Raw genomic sequence first — 17,528 nt, 5'->3', positions numbered from 1 at the left:
ACAGTGACTGGCACCCAGTTTGTCTCCAGGCCTTGGTTGGGGGAGGGGGAGAACAGCTGGAAATGTCTTGCGGGGCTCAAGGCTCCCTCCTCTGGTCATCACCAGGCAAAGGGCCTGGTGTGAGCCCAGGCCGGGGGGGGGGGGGGTGGGGGGGTGGGGTGGGGGTGGGGGGGTGAGGGGGTGGGGGTGGGGGTGGGGGTGGGGGTGGGGGTGGGGGTGGGGGGGGCCCAGCGGGCGCTGAGGTGTCTCCTGGTCCCATGCATGCCTCACACCGCATCTGACCCTGGGCAGCGGTCAGGACACAGGGAGGCCGCTTCTCGGCTGCCTGGCAGGAGGAGCCCACAGCCTCAGGGTCTCAGCCTGTGCGGGGAAGCCAGGAGCAGGAAGCTCTGCCCTACTGTAAAAGACACGGGCTGCTGAGGAGGAAGGGCGAGGCTTGGGCAAGGAGAGCTGGGCAGAGGGGGGACCCAGACCTGGCAGCTACAAGAGAGATTCAAAGGCAGAGAGAACAGGGCTTGGGGGAAGGCCAAGGATGGGGCCACCACAGTTGTGGCTTGGAGGTGAGCTATTCACGAGATGGGGACTGCCCAAGGGGCAGTTGTCTGCATTTCTAGAGCCTGAGGCATAGCCCCAAGTGATAAACAAGGGGGACAAATGAGACTGTAGGATGAGTGCCACTGCCCAGGAAGGGGCAGGGGGCCCAAGAAGTCCAGCCCTGAGTGCAGAGGCAGTGCTGCTGGGACTGGAGCGCTAGGGAGGCCCAAACAACTGGGCAAGTGGCTGCTTGGCACCCAGGCCAGCGGAAGCCCCAGGTCAACGGGAGCTTCGAGACGAGGCTGGGAAGTGTCTGCTGGGCTAGGCAACCAGGGGCTGTGCCTACACAGAGGGCCAGGTGGCGGCGAGGATGGGCAGTAGGCAGCTAAGTGTGGCAGTGAAGTGAGGCCTGCACAGGAAGGGGCTGAGAGGTGGAAGGGGTCTGTGTTGGTTAGAAGATGCGGGTAGAGGTATGGCAGTATAGAGGGGGAGGGGTCTTTAGTACACTCCACAGGGAGGGGTGGTGGTGTCCAGAGGGAATCTGAGAAGTTCATAAGGCTAAAGTTGGCAATATATAACTGGGTGATTGTACACATATAATTATATACATACACACACACACACACACACACACACACACACACACACACACACACATATATTTGGGAACATGCTGGAATATTTTGTGCATTGTTTTATTTTTAACACCAAAATGTGCAGAATCACATTTAAGGAGATGTCTTATTGAGCACGATGTGGAGGATGCAGACGGGAGGCTCTGAAGGCCTCTGGCCTCTCCCTGGGCAGAACCTCCACTTCCTGCGAGGGCCTCCCTCAGCGATAGGCCCGGCCAGGTCTGCTGAGAACAGCTGTGCACCAGGCCAGGTAAAACCAAACTCGTCAACAAGCACGTCAAGGCCCAGAAATGCTCCAGCTTGTCCGGCTCCCCAGTGACCTTTCCCATTCGAACCAAAGTCTCTGCTGTGGTTCCTGGGTGGTGGCTTTGGTAACCGGACTGTGAGCCGCCAGGGAGTAGGTGTCCCCCTACCCCACCTCCCCTCCCTTTTCCAGCTGCTCAGTCAGAACTGCTGCCTCATTCAGCAGTCTTGTTCCTTAAATCCTTTCCCAGCCAGAGCAATTGGGGTTCCTTATACTTAAAAAAAAAAAAAAAAAAACTATTTAAAAAGAAATAGCGCAAACACTAATTTAACAGTACTAGCACCTACTGTGGGAGGCTTTCTAAGCATTTGGTGCCCAAACGTGTCATTCCAGATCTACTGTCCGGAGGTAAAAAAAAGATACAAGAAAGCTAAGTGGGGAACCTTGGACAGATTTTTGGGGGGTTGGTGACAAAGGTGGAAAGAATGCAGAACAAGGTGGAGTTGGGGTCTGCTGGGCACCTGCAGGGCAAGGACCACTCCCACCTCACGGGGCACGGAGACCCCTCGGAGCGGTGGGCTGGGGCTCAGGTGCCACTGCGCCTTGTCCTCTGCCCTCACAGAACAAGAGCTCCACATCCAGCCCCTTTCTGCGGCGCGGCTGGGGATGGCACCTGTGAACACGCGTCTGCCAGGGACCTTTGTGAGGGTAGCACCCACCTGACTACTGTGCCGCAAAGCCTGGCGCGCTCGCTCCTCGCCAGCGCCCTGTGGGAGCAGCACCACGGTCCTCGACAGGGCAGCCCCTCAGGGGCCCCCTCCCCACGCTGAAGGGATGGGCCGCCAGGAAAGGTGCCGGGAGGGTGGAGAGGGGCAGGGCAGGAAGTGAACCCGGCGACCTAGGATGCAGGTGGGGAGGACAGGTCCTGAGAAGGTGGGAGGCCTTGAGAGAGGATGGGGCTGCCAGGCACAGAGGAGAGGCCGCAGCACAGCCAGAAGGCTATGAGCAGAGGGGACCCCTGAGACACAGACACCCTGAGACACAAGGACCCCAGAGAACGGGGGACTGAGGCACAGAGGAGGGCCCCCTGAAAGATGGGGGACTGAGGCACAGAGGCGGGCCCCCAGAAAGTTGGGGGACTGAGGCACAGAGAGATGGGTCCCTGAGGTGATCCAAAGGGGACCTGAAGCCCAAAGAAATGGTGGAGTCAGATGCAGAAGAAGGGCGGGTGGCGCTGAGGGTCCAGAGACTGAGGTGTGAGAAGAGCGGGAACTGGGGAAGTAGGGCAGGGGGCAGCTAGGGGCTGGAGCCCCTAGGCAGGAGAGACCAAGGGGCAAGAGGCAGGGAGGACCACCAGGTGAGCCTCAAGTGGAGCCAAGCTCTGGCTGTGCTCAGCCAGGTTCCGAAGGCTTTGGCTGAGGACCAGGTGTTCTGCCTGACCGTGATGCCGGCACCCCGACCCGGGCTGGTGGGCCAGGAGACTCACTTCTTGCTTTTGAACGTACCCAGGAGCTTGGGCATGAACTTGCCCACCTTGCTGTCCCTGGTGTCCTCTGCCGGGCCCTCCCCGGCCCCCGGGCCCCCGGGCTCCTCCTTTTTGCAGAAGACCTCGAAGCGGCTGTAGACGCGCTTCTCTTTGCGCATGCTCTCCATGCGGCGCAGCAGTCGGTCGCGCTCCTCCGCGCTGGCTGGCAGCGCGCGGTTCAGCCGGCCTTGGGTCTCCAGGCTGTCTGAGAGGATGATGGCAGAACATTTGTTCTTCTCGGACATGTCAGGGGCCAGGCCGCCGGCAGCTGGTGGGTGGCCCAGCTCAGGGCTGCTCTGGGTCAGGGTCGGCGCGGGGACTCCGCGATGCTTCTGGCAGTGGGCGCTGATCTGCTCCAGAATGGCTTTCGTATCATCCCGCAGGTTGCTGCTGTACAAGGCATTGGCCGTGGCCGAGGCCACGCGCGCCTGCGGGCCCCGCTCATCTCCTGTGGCAGCCTCGGTGCTGTCAGCCCGGCTTGGCGATGGCCGCCGGGGGCTCTCAGGTTGCCCGTTCTCCTGTGGCACCGGGAAGCTGCCCTCATCCTCTGCGCGCCGCTCACCCTTGGGGCTTAGCAGCTGCCGCAGCCGCGCAGAGCCCTTGCGTAGGATCTCCATGGGACCACCAGGCGCCTCCTCCGTGGGCCCGGTCTTTGGAGACTCCCCGGAGAAGGGGAGGGTGAGGCTGCCCATGCGCTCCGGCACAGGGGGCCCCGGGCTCCCCCTGCGCTCAGGGCAGGCGGAAGCGGGACTTCCCTTCTGCTCGGTGAATCCCGTGGTGGGCCTGTCTCTGCGGCCGGGAAGCCCTGCCGTGGGACTTCCCTTCCGCTCGGGGTAAGCTGAGGCGGGGTTCCCTTTTGGCTCAGAGTGGGGCGTCTGGTGCGCCCCGGGCCGCTCGGGTGGGGGGCTGTCCCGCCCTCGCGGGGAGGCGGAGCGGCCCCGGGCGGAGGGGAGGCGGGAGGGCAGCGGCTCAGCGCCGCCGCTGCTCCCGCCCAGTGTGTCCAGCAGCTGCGTGGCGGAGAGAGCGGCGGCTCCCGGCTGCCGCTCCGCCTCCTGGTGCAGCTGCTGCGCGAAGGAGTCGCGCAGGTCTAGCAGGCAGCTTTCGAGGCTGCGGCGCTCGCTGCCACCGCCCCCAGGGGCCGACACCTCCTCCCGCCACGCCTGGGACAGGACAGCCTTGCTGTGGCTGGCGACCGTGACTGCTGCCCCCACGCCGCCGGCGTCTCGAGTCGGGCCCTTGTATTTCTCCAGGAGCTCGGCCACCTTGGTGGAGACAGCAGAGCGCACGGCCTCGCCACCGGACGCCGGCATCTCGCTCGCCACCTGATCCTTGGGCGGCAGCTGCCCCTTCTCCGTGGTGGCCGCAGCGGCTCCGCCCGTGCCCTCCGCCTGGGACGCGCTGAAGATGAGCGAGGAGCGCAGCCGCGAGCTGCGCTGGATCAACGGGTTCGGGCGCAAGCGGAAAGAGTCCTGCTTGGCCAGGCCTGCCTCCAGGCCCTCGGGCTCGGGGCCGTCGCCACCACCGCTGCCGGAGCTCGGGAAAGACGCGGGCGCACGGAAGCTCGAGGTCAGCAGGTCCCCGGCGGCCACCCGGCCCCCAGAAACCAACACGTCGTCTTCATAGGCCTCGGCCTCCATGGGTGCGGGCAGGCCCTCGTCGCCAGCGTCCTCACCGTGACAGCCGCTCAGGTAGGAGGCGAGGCGCCAGTGCCGCAGTCCCGCCCGCCCCTCGGGCCGGCCTCTGCGCTCGGGCTCTGGCTTGGGCACAGTCTCTGGGCCTAGCCTCGTCACCGCTTGGCAAGGGAAGCGCTGGCCCAGGTTGGGGCGTGGGGCCCCGGCCGGTTCCAGAGCGCGGGGCCCGGGCCCGAGGGCAGGGTCCGAGCCATGGCGCACCTCCCGTGAGGCACTGGATGGCACGTAGTCCAGCCGCTGGTGTCCGTCCGGGCCGAGCTCCGGAAAGCGCTGCCCGGCGCCCGGCGCGAAGTCGTCATGGTCCGCGAAGCCAGGGCGTCCGGCGCGCAGCTTCTCGAACAGGCCCTGTGGGCGCGCCGGTGCAAGCTGCGGATCCCACTGGTAGCGCTGCTGGTAGAGCTGGTCGCGGTGGAAGTGGCTGGTCTGCAAGCGGAAGTCATCGCCGTGGCTGAGGAACGTCTGCCGCGACACCTGTCGCGCAGCGGCGAAATTCTCCACGGCTCCCGCGCCGTCGGCAGCCGCGTAGCTGTGCCTTTTGAAGGCGTCCATCTCTGGGTGCCGCGCCTGAAAGAAGCCCCGCGGGCCCAAGAGCTCCCCGCCTGGTCCGGCCTCGGCGTCCAGATGCCGCGACAGTGGCCACAGCCCCGCGTGCGGCTCCAGGGCGCCCCCTGGCATCCGCGGTGACTCCTCTCGACGGAGGGCCGACAGGAAGTGGCGGTCGGGGTCGAGGAATGAGGGGAAGCCCAGGCCTTCTTCCCGAGGCGGTGGGAACAGGAGGTGGGCTCGTTTGGGTAAGGAGAAAGGGGTCGACGCCCCGGTCACGTGGCCACCCATGAGGGGCCCAGCCCCCGCGTATGGAGCCAGGGCGTAGGCGTCCATGCGGGCTAGCGCCCCGGCGGAGGGTACCAGCGGCTCGGACTGTGCGAAGAGGATGCGGAATTCCTCATCGAAGCTGGAGACCAGCTCGCCCTGGAACACGTGTGCCAGGCTCCGGTGGATCTTCTCGAAGGACCACATAAAGCTGGGAGTAGGGTGGGGCCAGTCAGGGGGAGGGGGCGTGACCAGTCAGGGGAAAGGGCGGGGCCAGGGTTGGGGGGAAGGAAGGGGCGGGGCCGAGTAATGACCCAGGCCCGGCAGGACCGGGTGGAGCTGTGTCAGGGGCTCCAGGAGGAGGACTTCTGGAGAGGAGGCCCTTTAATGGGGAGGTGCTGGGGCTGGGGGGGGGGGGGCAACGGGGCTGGGCGCACCTGTAGCTCCCACTCATCACCACGGCACAATCCACTAGGAGGAACTTCTCCTTCACGTGGCCCTTGAAGGACTTCCCAGTACGGCAGTAGTAGGTGGGGCCCGCCACAGTGCGCACGCGTAGGAACTGGGGCAGGAGAGGCGTTACGTCTCTGAAGAGGGATTTTACCCTTCCCTCCCAGCCATCCCCTCCCCGCCCTCCGGTCACTCACGTCCACGTGGTGCAGGTTGATGTGGCACTTGTCGGCCATGTCCAGGAAGTGCTGTGCGTTCATCTCATCTAGGAGGATGTAGACCGGGACGCGGCGCGCAGCGGCCTCCAGCACTTCACTGAGAAGGTCCACGTCGGTGAACATGTCCATCACCACGGCCACCACCTGCGCGGGGTTGAATCAGGGACGGAGGACAGACCCCTCCGCGGTCCCCACCATTCTCTAGCCATACCTCCACGCCCCCGCCCCCAGGGCAGGTTGTCTCTGGATGTCAACAATGGCCACTAGCCCATCCCAGGGGAGAGTGGGGTCCTGTCATGGAATGGGGGTCAGAAGGAAGGGGGCTGTCAGAGGGGATATGGGGCTGCTGGTCTGCTAGGTGGCCCATGATGGAGCCTGAGGCAGGCACAGGGCCTGCAGCTTATTAGGGGCGGGCTGTCCTTCAGCTAGGGGTGCGTGTTCAGCCCAGGGCAGAGAGACCTGATGGCGCAGGGGGCAAGGCAGATGAGGCCCCCAAAACCCCCCTGCCTTACAGACGGCTGAGCTCCCAGGATCCCAGGGCAGGTATCGGGGCTGAGCCCCAGGCTCCATTTCTGCCCCTGGGAGAGGGTTCCCACGGGGGGGGGCGGGGGGCAGTGGGCAGAGGCAGGGGTCTTTAGCGTCTGAACCTGCTGCCTTAGGGTCCATGGTTTAACAGGCTCCCATTGCTATTTGCCAACTGTTTGGGGTGCTGAGGGCACAGGGGTAAGAAGCCATCACCTAGGTCAAGGGCAGAACTAGAGAGAATTCTCTGAACAGTAAAGCCAGGCAAGGAGGAACCCCAACCACCCCAGAGCCCCTGAGTTTCTGGGCACTGGCCATGACCCTGGGCAAGCAAACCTGTGCAGTCTGCAGCTTGCGATAATCAAACCCCTGATGACCCGGCAAGTCTGCCAGGGAGCCCTCATTGCAGCGTGAAGCCTGGAGAGGCCTGGCCAGCCAGCCCTGGCCCCACCCTTGCCCCCTAAGCTGGGCATGCTATTTCTCCTTCACCCTCACACTCCTACTCATGCTTCAAGGTCCAGCTCAGGCTGCCCTTCCCCACTGCCCGCTGAGCCTGACAGCACACCTGCTGGGCAGAGCGGATCATCCTTCGAGCCTCATCCTTGATGCAGGGGCTGTCAGGTGGCGGCGGCTGCACCAGTGTGGTAACCTCAGTGCCCTGGAAGCCGAAGGTCAGGGGCCAGCCCAGGTCGAGTTCAGGCACTGCCTGGTCTGAGTTCACAGGCCAGTAGGTGCCCGAGGAGCCATCGAAGTCCATGTTGGGAGGGCTGCCTTCGGGGGGCTCGAGGGCAACGTGCTGCGGGGCCCGCAGGTGGCGGCTCACGTGCTCCAGCTCCTCAGGGCACAGGAAGGCAGGTGCTCCCTCGGACGCTAGGAAGCGGCTATAGGCCTCTGGCCCGCCCTCAGCCAGTGCGTCCACTGCCAGGCGGTAATATTCTTTGTAGTGGGGTGGCAGGTACCCGGGTGCCAGGGGGTTATCCCCCTGCGAGGAGCTCTGGGAGCGACGGGCCATGTCGGGGCCAGGGAGCTGGGGGAAGGGCAGGGAGACGCGTTACAGGGGCAGGGGCTCTGGGCCCCCCCCCACACACACACGTGGATACGCATCATAGAAGGGGCTGTCAGTGACCTTGCGTGGGCTGTGGAGTTCAGCCCGTGCCTGGAGGTCTTCCAGGGCACCCCCAGAACCTAGCATGCCCCCTAGCTGGGGGAACATCAGAAGAACGCCCCGACACAGGCATCCCAGCTGTCTCTCGTCGCTCTGGCTGTACTGGCCAGGCCCCTGCTTTTACCAGGAGCCAGGGAGCATCTGGTGCCCCAGCTTCCTGCCAGGGGCTCTGGCTCCACACACACCCCACTCAGGTCACTTTATGGCCTCTGTGGATCCCTTCCTCCATTAAAAAAAAGAAAACAGTAATGATATTTTATGATAGTTGGAATAAAGAAAATATAATCCAGGCTTTACTGTTAAATTTACTTTTTTCTTCTGATTTTATGAACTGAATGCATTTTCGTGGCCCCTGGCACTGTGAGTGCTGGACAAGCTGGGCCGCTGCCTGTGTGTCTCTGCCCCCAGTGCCGGGGGAACCTGGGCTGCGCCCTGTGCCTCCCAGGCCTGCTACCTCCACTGTACAATGCAAGTCAGAGAGAAACAAATACTGTATGATATCACTTGTATGTAGAACCTGAAAGAAATACAACAAACTAGTGAATATAATAAAAAAGAAGCAGACTCAGATGTGGGGGAGGGGGAGGTACAAAGTATTGGGTGTAAGATGGGCCCAAGGATGCCTCGTACAACAGGGGGAATAGAGCCAATATTTTGTAGTAACTGTAAATGGAGTGTAACCTTTAAAAATTGTATTAAAACATTTTTTTTTCAATGCAGCTGTCAGGGTTGACCTGATAGCACACCTGGCCCAGGACACAGAGCTTGTCCTGGGACGCAGCGTTAAGCCCCATCCACAGACCCTGGCCACTCCTGCACCTGCCCTACAGGGTCACACACTCTGAGCCCCACAATCCACTTGCTGACCTCTCAGCCCTCCGAACCCTGACCCCTGCTCTCTGCCCCTGTCCACCATCCCATCTCAGACACCTCCCTGGGCCACACCCCAGGCACCAGCCCTCCCCGAGGCCTGTAATCCTGGCAGGAGCTTAGAGGCCTGTCCCTGCCAAGCCCGGCCCTGTGTGGCAGCAGCAACCTTTCCAAGTTTCTGGTCACTGCCGGGCTCCCTGCCGCACCCCGAGGAAGTCAGAGCCCTTTGCTGTGGCCACTGGGCTCGTCCTGGGCTCCAAAGGTGCCTTTCCACCTTCACTGCTCACCTCAACTTCACATCAGCCACGCCCCACTGGCTCCACTCCAGCCCACCTGCCTCCAAAGGGCCTGCATGGGGGCCTGGCCTGGGTAAAAGCGGTCATTGGTCCTGGAAGGCCAGGTGCGCGTCTTTATTTGGCTCCCAGGGCCCATCTCCCCAGGATCCCTGAACTACCCGGATGCTCCTCCCCCTGGCCCGGAAGGAGGGTCCGCGGGAAGCCGATCCTGCCTAGCCTGTGGCTCCCTGAACGTCGGTCCTGGCTGGGGAGGCGGTTCTGCCAGATAACCCAGAGTGCCCCCCGCCCCCCCGCGCCCTGCAGGTGCCGCTGGACGAAGCTGACTGGATGGGGTCCATAGCCCGCTGGAAACTGTTGCCTGATAAAGTTGGGGGGTCAGGATGACCTGGGGAACCTCTCCTGCCTGCCTTCCCTGGGAGGTGACAGGCTACTGAATGTGACATGGAGGTGGGGATGGGGCATACCCGTGTGTCATTCAGTCACACCTGGCGGAGATGCTACTTGGTCTGACTGTCTGAGGAAAAGCTGCTCTGCCATGCCTTAGAGGGGGCACCGTCCCCTGACTGTATCTGGTTACATACGGCCTCATTGTACCAGGACCAGACTGCGGCTGCGCACACGCAGGTATGAGGTGTGGGCCTGTTTGTACTAGGTTTTCACCCTGTACGTGATGACACTTTTTCGGGGGGGGGGGGGTGTCTCACACTGTCTTTTTTTAAAATTTAATTTTTATTGGAGTATAGTTGCTTTACTATGTTGTGTTAGCTTCTACTGCACAGCAAAATGAACCAGCGACACGTATACGTACATCCCCTCCATTTAGGACACTACAGTGCGTTAGGCAGCGCTCCCTGCGCTATAGATATGTTCCCATCAGTTTTCTATTTTATACATAGCATCAGTAGTATATATGTGTCAATCCCAAACTCCCAATTCCTCCCACCCACCCCCCACACTGCGGGGGACCCCCATATCTGACAGCAGGGTGTGTGTGTGATCTCCAACTGTATGTGACTAGCGGGGGAGGCGCTATTCCGCTGACAGCCTTTGAGGGTGCCGCTTCCCAAGCCGGGGAGACCTGCTAGAAGGGAGGTCATCCCCTCCTACTTCACTGGGGAAGGGAATCAATACGAACTGCCCAGGCTGCATGCAGTGGGGGGGACAGGGGATCCCAGGGTGGGCAAGGAACCTTCTCATCCGACAGGACTGGTCAGGAAGGGGCGCCCGTCGTGAGTGAGCCCGCCAGGTGGCCCTGCCCTGGCCCACACAGCTATACCCATGATCCCGAAGACTTTATTCCTTTGCCTGTTTCCTTTCATGGGTCTGCACACACCTGAACTGTGGACCGGGCAGTGGCCACTCCCAGCCAGCTGTGGAGAAGCCAGCAGCGTGCCTCCCCTCACATTTGCCTACCAAATGCCTGCCCTAAGGGAGGGAGGGGCGCTTATCCCACCCAGGCCGATGACTCAGCAGGAATCCCGCGCTTTGGCAGCTGACCTCTGACCTCTGACACAGCGTCAAAGCCTCCAGGCACGGTCCTCAGGGCTCTAGTGGGCTCCCTTACCAGAGGCCTCCACCGGAAGTCTTTCCCACAGGGCAGGCCTGGGGTTTCATCCGGAGGGAAGAATCTGGGGCGAGCGCACAAGGTGAACGGACCCTGCGCCACGGAGACAGAGGCATTAGGCTGAGGGGAGGAGGATGGGGGTGAGATCCCGGCAGGGGAGGCTCATGGTCTGGAAGTGGGTGAGCTGCAGTTTTCCGGTGCACACTGCAGGGCCAAAGGGGGTTACTGAACCCCAGGGAGTTAGGCTGACTGGGCCGGGTGTCCCATCCACCCACCCCAGTCCAGGGACTTGGGCGCCAGGGAATCGGGGCCTTCCGCTCTCCCCTGCACCCTACGGTGTGAACCAGACTGAGCCCTGGCCACTCGGGCCACCCACAGGCCATGGCGGCCTAGAAGGGGCGCCCCAGGGAAGGGTCCAGACCAGGCCCGGCAGCCTCTCCAGACTCCAGCTAGGCCGCGAGGGCGGGAGCAAGTCGGGCCAGCCGGGGCTGGCTCGACCCGGGCCCGGCGCCTCTTCCCCGCTCGGCTCCTCCTGGGCCGGCGTCGAGCGAGGGCGCCCGCGTCCACACCGGCACACGCGGCCGCGGCGCCCCCTCGTCCCCAGCTCGGGCAGACCCGCCCGACCCCCGTGCACGCGGCAGCGCTTGCGCTCCCACCGCCCCGCTCTGGGTTGCGAGGACCCGACCCAGGTGCGGGCCGGCGGGCCGCCCAGGTGAGGCCGCGCGGGGGGGCGCCGGTGGCGCCGACCCCGCCCCACCCTGCCGGCCCGGCCGCGGCCTCCCCCTCCCGCGCGCCCCGCCCGGCTGGAGCCCGGGGAGGGGGCCCTACCTGGCCAGGTGCGCGGGGTCTCGGGACAAGGGCAGCAGGAGCCGACCGCCGCCCAGCGGCCTCGCGGTCCGGTCGGTCCGGCAGCCACTCCCTGCCGCGGTCCGCCCGCCGCGCGGCCTGATTCACGCTCCCGCCCCCGCCCCGCCCGCCGTCCCTGCTGTCTGCCTGCCCGGGCAGCACCTGGGGGCGGAGCGGCCCCACCCGCGGCGCGCCCGCATTCCTCCGCCGGCCGCCCGCCCGCCGCCGCCCCCGGGACCCCCGCCCGCGCCCCGGCTCCCCCGGACCCCCGCCCGCGCCCCGGACCTGGCCGTGCCCCCCGGCGGCGCACCCCGGCACCCCGGCCCGCTACCCCCGGAGACCGCTAAGGCCCCGACTTCCAGGGCCCCGCGCCCCCAGGCGCCCATCTGTTCGCCGAAGGCTTAAGGTCCCTGAGCCCGACCCCTGAACCCTCGCCCCGGAAGTCAGGGTGACTCGGAAGTTCCGGCTCAGTCGCTAGGAAACGGGCCAGCCCCACGCGGGGGGCGGTGCTTCTGGCCTCGCCTACTGGCTGCGGAAGGCAGGTGAAGCAGGTGAGACGGTGGAGGCGGCGCCGAGCCCCGGGCAGGGCAGGGCCTGGGGACCTGTGAGCACAGGGGCCCCGCACCATACCCGGACGTCCCCCACCCCGACGCCCGCGCAGACACGCCCCCATACTCGGATGCCCATAAGTACCTGGGACCCGCCCCGGGCACACAGGGACCCTGACCGCAGATCCCCGACCTCACACACGTATAGGAAAAGCACTGCACCCAAGGGACCTTCCTTCCCACACGTGTGGACACCACCCCACACCAGTCCCCTCCCAGACCAATCCCGGCACCGAGCCCCCTCCACATAATTGGACCCCACTGGCACGCCCACACTCATGCGTAACAGACATTGACTGCAGGGGTCCTCTGCACACACCTGTGGGCAGGGGACTCCACAGGCACACAGTGACCTGCACACACAAGGGATGCCACACGCACACTGAGCGCCCACATACATAGGACCCCCCCGTGCACATAGAACCCTGCATCCATACAGGACCCTACAAGCACACCAAGTCCTGCGCCTGCCATCCTCGGGCACATGCCCGTTTCCACACACACAGGACGCTCTGCATGCACGGGGTTCCCTCATGCACTGACCCCCACAGAACCCTGCAACATACAGGACACTACATGAGCACTGAGAGTCCTTCACGAACCGGGGACCCTGCATTACCGACCCCCACACAGACGTGGGACCCTGCAAGCACTCTGAGCCCCACATGCTCCTTCCGTGTGCATGTGTGCACACACATGCACAGAGACACACGGAAGCCCTCAGCTGCCCCTAGGTGCCTCGGTCCCCCCAGCGTCCCCCGCAAACACTTCAGATCCCTACTCAGAACCCACCGCCTGGGGCTGGCCTCCCGAGGAAATGAATTCTGGGGTCAACTGAGTGGACTAGGGAGAGGGGTGTTGCTTCCAGGCCCTGACAACACCACCTGCTGAGGCCAAGACGAGAGAGGGTTGGGCATGCCCGGTGTGGGCGGGGGGCGGGGGGGGGTGTTTGTCAGTGTCTGGCGGCGGTGCTGGGGACAGTGGGGGCATGGAGGCTTCAGCAAGGCAGGGTTGGCTCAGGCTTGTGCTTAGGATGAAGCTGGTCCAGCTGGCAGCCCAGTAGTTTGGAGCAGGGAGATGGGTACCCGACATCGACCCTGGGGTGAGGATGGGTGAGCCAGGGTGGAGGGGCCAGGGGAATGAGGGCAAGGGGGACAAGCTGTGGCCAGATGTTCTTGCCAGGCATTCCCACTCAGGCCGCTGGGCACACACACCCCAAGAACCAGGGGCAGGCGGGTGGGCCAGGAAGCCGGCAGGAAGCTGTGTTGTCGGGGTGATCCTGTGTTCCCCAGTTCGGCACCTGCTGTCCGTCCACACAGGTCCAAGCCAGTGTGTGATGCTGGCCCTACAGCCGCTGCCACTCTGACCACACCCTCCCTGACCTTTCCTACTCACCCCCAGGAGAAGGAGCAGTAAGAAGCGGGGACCCAAAGCTGCGTCAGGGAAGTGGCAGACGTCCCTCCACAGAGCCAAGCCAAGAGCCGCTGCTGGTGAGTGTGAGCCCTCTGACGCCCGACCTGCTCACACTCTGACTTGTGACACACGCTATGCAGCCACCCAGGGACAGTCCTTCCGGGAAGACCTTTCTCTCTGAGAATGGCCTTCAGGGGATCTCTGAGTCAGGCTTGAGTGTGGTAGACTGAGAATTCAGAGCTCAGATGTCCATTCCAGACCCTGACCCTGAGTCTTGTACCCCTGGGGCTGGGACTGGGGTTGGGGTCCCGGGGACAGTGTTCAGAGGAACGTGGCTTTAGGACACATGGAGATGGGAAGCAGGCCCGTGTGGACTGAATATAGGTTCTGAAACAGGGCAGGGCTTGAGTTCATGTTGGGAATTCTCAGACTAAGCATGTGGTCCACTCTGACCCTCTGCTCCACCTAGGCTATCCTGTGCTTTTTCTTGTCTGCTGCCGCTCCCTCAGGCCATCCTTTCTTTAGCCACTTCCAGGCTGAAACGTGACAGCTTGTCCTTGGCCTCCTGGTCCTGCTATGGGCCAGGAAGGGCATCTCGTCCCATGTCCACTCCTACCCATTGTTACCCTTCTTCTCTGAGTCCCATTTCTTCTCCGTCACGACACTCATCTGAGTTCTTTGCTAAGCTGCCAGCACCTTCCAGGCTGCGGCTCCAGGTCCTCCCAGCGCCCAGGCCTGTACTGGGGTCTGTGCTTGCTAAGAGAGCCCCACACCCTGTTGCTCTGCTGCAGCCCCTCTGCTTGGAGTGGGCCTGGACCCCAGAGGCCTCCCAGATCCCAAGATCTGGAGGGAGGGTGGCGACTGCTCTTCACACCAAGCCAGATTAGCCCCTAGCTCCCCAAAATAGCCCCAGCCGCATCTGAGGCGGCAGCTGTCCAGGAACGAGGATGACAGGCTCAGGCGCCACGTGCGGCTTCCGCCATCTCAAGCCCTAGGAACAGGCTCTGCAGTAGACAGGAGGCCCGGCCGGTGGGCCAGGAAACTGTGTCGGGGAGGGAGGGGGGATGACGGACCTCAGTTCTGCTACCTGCTGACTGTCCACCTGGGCCCTGGACCCAGCCCTCACCCCACACATTCCGAGCACTGTGCTGGGTGGCTCCCGCCCCGGCCCACCTGGCCAGGATGCCTGGGTTCTCTGCAGAGACACCTCTGCCTCAGTTTCCCTAAACAAGCTCCCTCCTTGGGCTCCCTCTACCTGTCAAGCATCGGGCCAGCCCGAGAGGGCTTCCTGTGCAGCGGTCTTTGCCATGCCCTGTGTGGTGGGCACCAGCCTCACTGCGCAGACGTGAAAGCGGGCCCACAGGTGTGCCGCGGTACACATCCACCGGGCTGCGGCCTCCTGGAGCCCTGCAGGACCTGTAGGTGGCTCGCAGGGTCACCACGCCCCTGGGGCTTGTCCGGAGCCTCCCGCACCTTCACACCCCCTCCAGGCCTTACCCGGTCCTGGGTCCGAAGCGCCTCAAGGCCCTCGCTCCGCAGTTGCTCCAAGGCCATGGCCAGCTCCAGCCCCTCCACTTGCACCCAGGCCTGCTCCTCCCGGAGCTGCTGCGGCCACAGCTGCATCTGCAGCTGGACCCGCCGCCGCCGGTCCTCCAGCAGCAGCTGCTCCTGGGCCAGGCACAGCTGGACCTCGCGGAGCCTCAGCGGCTCGGGGCCCCAGCCCGGCATGAGGCCGCCCGCCCCGCAGCCTTCCACGTCCGCAGCGGGGACCGGCACCAGCTCGGACCCCAGAGCGGTGGCCTTCTCCGGCCTCTTGGCTACCTGTGGCCGCTCTGGTCTGGCCACTCTGGTGTGTTCCTGGGGAGCCAGCTTGCTGCCGGTCACGTGCCCCTCAGGGGCCACCCCTGCCTCGTCCCGAGGGCCCCTTGGGGCAGGGGGCGGTGGCTTGGCCTCAGGGCCCTGCTGGCCCGTGGTCTTCTGTGCCCTGCCCGTCCTCCTGGCCCGGGGTTTGCGAGCTCGACTTCGTCTGCCAGACATGGCCCTGATCTGGCGCCTGTGTTACCAGGTGTCTGCTCCCCAGGGGCCCAGGCTCATCGGCTGGCTGGCCTCGATCAGGCGGGCTCAGAGGGCATCCCTGGGAGGCCACGAAGGTGGGCCCTCTGCTCCTGCAGCCCCTCGTGTCTGCCCTTCCCCTTGGCTGGTGCCCACAGCGCCGAGGCTCTGGCCTGGGATCTGCCTGTGGGCCTCACAGCCCCACTCTGCACGCAGGCTGGGCCACGCCAGACAGTTTATAGGGACTCGGCGTCGCGGTGGCTCACCCGGCGTGAAGGCTGACTGATGGGCTGACACAGCGCAGGACTGTATGGGCACGGGCCTCTTTGGCCAGACTGGGAGGGAGACTGAGAGAAACTGGAGGAGGTGACTCTCGGCAGCCAGACCGCCGGCTGTGTGTAGCGACGAGTCTGGTCTTGCCCTGGGCGGGCACCAGTGCCCCACCACCCCTGTCCCACCCCGTCCACCCCCGGTCGCAGGAAACTCCAACTGCAGCCCACAGGGCTAGGAGCCGCCTCCCCAGCCTCACTGGCCATCCAGACAAGACGCTCACCAGCCACAGACAATCCTAACCCAACTACCACAGGAGCCCCTGGCCCAGCCCACGCTGAGCACCTCAGCCCCCAGCCAGCGTGCTCGGAGGAGCCTGGGGCGCCCAAGCTTGTCTGGGGCATTCTGTGGCGTTGATGGACCCACTCGCCCCCTCGTGGTGGACTCCTGCTGGGGGCCAGGCTGCGCCGGGGGCTGGTGGAAGAAAGTGGACCCTGAAAGGCCCAGGTGGCATTTTGTGGACTGAGATGGGGGGGTAGGAAGAGCCGGCCTGCCCTGAGGTGGGGCAGGGCTCTTGGGGACGCCCTGGTTGGGGGGTCCGGCTGCTCAGCCCGCAGGGGCCCAAGGAGACCCCACCCGGCCAGCCTTGGGAGCCCTGGGGACGCAAGTGGGGGAGGAGGGGCAGGGCCAGCCTGAGTGCTGGTGCCCCCCACCTGCCGCTTCCTGGTGGGAGGGAGGCTTGGGACCGACTCCTCCCCAGCATTTCCCCAGCCCGGGGCCCGGGGCCGCTGACTCACACCCACGCCCAGGGCCCCATCCCAGCCAGCTCTGTCACACTGGCTCGACTGGTTTGCCTGGCCCAGCCCTGCCTGCTGCACCCCCTCCCGCTCAGCCCTTTCCCCAGAGGCTTGGCGGGGAGGTCGACAGCCAGCATCCCCGGGGAGCAGGGTGGGCGTCCCGCAAGGGAGTGGCACGGGGGGGGGGGCAGTGTTAGGGGTGGGGTAGGGCGGGCAGAGGGTCCGCCCACCGGAGGCCTCTCCACACCTCGGCTCGCGAGCCTGGGCTTCGGGCCCCAGGTGCCGGGCGGTCCTGCCCGCGGGCGCTCGCGGGCGCCCCCTGCGGCGCCCCGCGGAGGCCGTGTTTGCTGCGGAGGCCGTGGCCCCGTTGGGGTGGCTTCGCGATGCGGCTGCGGGCGGCCGCTCCTGCACAGCCGGGACGCGGCCCCTCTTCCGGTGGCCCGTACACGTCCGCACCTCCGCCGCGCTGACCGCCCCCCTGCCCCCGGGAAGCCGGGAGAGAGGCGCCAGCTGGCGACGGGGCCCGCACCCCAGGAGCGCCCTGAGGCCCCGACAGGTGAGAGCCCGCGGGCCCCGGCTGCGCTCTCGGGCCGGCCGGCGGGAGGGGGCGCCCGGGCCGTGTGTGCGGAGCCCCTCTCCCCGACGCCTCCAGCTCCAGGTGATCGCCCGGTCCGCCCCGCCGGCCGCTCTGCGTGCCGTGGCGGGAGCCAACCTCGGGGCGCGGGCACCCCGGGGACGGCGGTGGGCACCCTCCGGTCCCAGGCCCTGTCCTCGCAGCGCGCAGCCTCCGCTGTGGCCTCTCGGCAGCGGCCTCCAGAGCCGAATCTTTACCCAAGTCTTTCCTCCTGCGGCCCAGACCCACATTCAGGCGCATCCCAGCCCTCCCCTGGGTGTCCTCAAGCTCCACAGCGCATCCAAAGCGCACACCCGTCGCGGCCTTCCTCTCGCGTGCCTGGTCTCCCGCGACTGCTCCCTGCTGAGCCTGTGCCCAAGCCCCCACCCCCAGGGACGGCTCTCT

The 17,528-nt window shown here is 65.0% G+C and overlaps 2 protein-coding genes across 5 annotated transcripts in view; one reads left to right on the top strand and one right to left on the bottom strand.

Moving 5' to 3' along the window:
- Nucleotides 1–1,213: 1,213 nt before the first annotated feature.
- FAM83H (family with sequence similarity 83 member H) lies at nucleotides 1,214–14,906 on the bottom strand. 4 transcript variants are annotated; one of them, XM_082364019.1, is made up of 6 exons: nucleotides 14,889–14,906; nucleotides 7,195–7,656; nucleotides 6,087–6,251; nucleotides 5,877–6,001; nucleotides 2,919–5,650; nucleotides 1,214–1,687 (listed from the first exon to the last, which is right to left on the bottom strand). In XM_082364019.1, exons 2-6 carry the CDS (start codon nucleotides 7,639–7,641, stop codon nucleotides 1,683–1,685), a joined length of 3,474 nt encoding a protein of 1,157 aa, XP_082220145.1. In that variant the 5' UTR covers nucleotides 7,642–7,656; nucleotides 14,889–14,906; the 3' UTR covers nucleotides 1,214–1,682. The 4 variants fall into 4 exon arrangements, with proteins under 4 accessions (XP_082220145.1, XP_082220148.1, XP_082220146.1 ...); XM_082364022.1 differs by lacking the exon at nucleotides 14,889–14,906 and adding an exon at nucleotides 11,353–11,595 and having other exon boundaries at nucleotides 1,214–5,650; XM_082364020.1 differs by lacking the exon at nucleotides 14,889–14,906 and adding an exon at nucleotides 11,353–11,454 and having other exon boundaries at nucleotides 1,214–5,650; nucleotides 7,195–8,311.
- Nucleotides 14,907–16,253: 1,347 nt separating this feature from the next.
- The window catches only part of IQANK1 (IQ motif and ankyrin repeat containing 1), a gene marked incomplete at its 3' end in the record, with an annotated part of 28,054 nt that continues 26,779 nt past the window's right edge, over nucleotides 16,254–17,528 (top strand). Inside the window, 1 exon segment of the mRNA XM_082363203.1 lies at nucleotides 16,254–17,066.

Source organism: Balaenoptera borealis, assembly GCF_965194805.1.
Source record: "Balaenoptera borealis genome assembly, chromosome: 17".
NCBI classification, from domain to species: Eukaryota; Metazoa; Chordata; class Mammalia; order Artiodactyla; family Balaenopteridae; genus Balaenoptera; species Balaenoptera borealis.
This window is presented reverse-complemented; position numbering and strand designations above follow the sequence as displayed.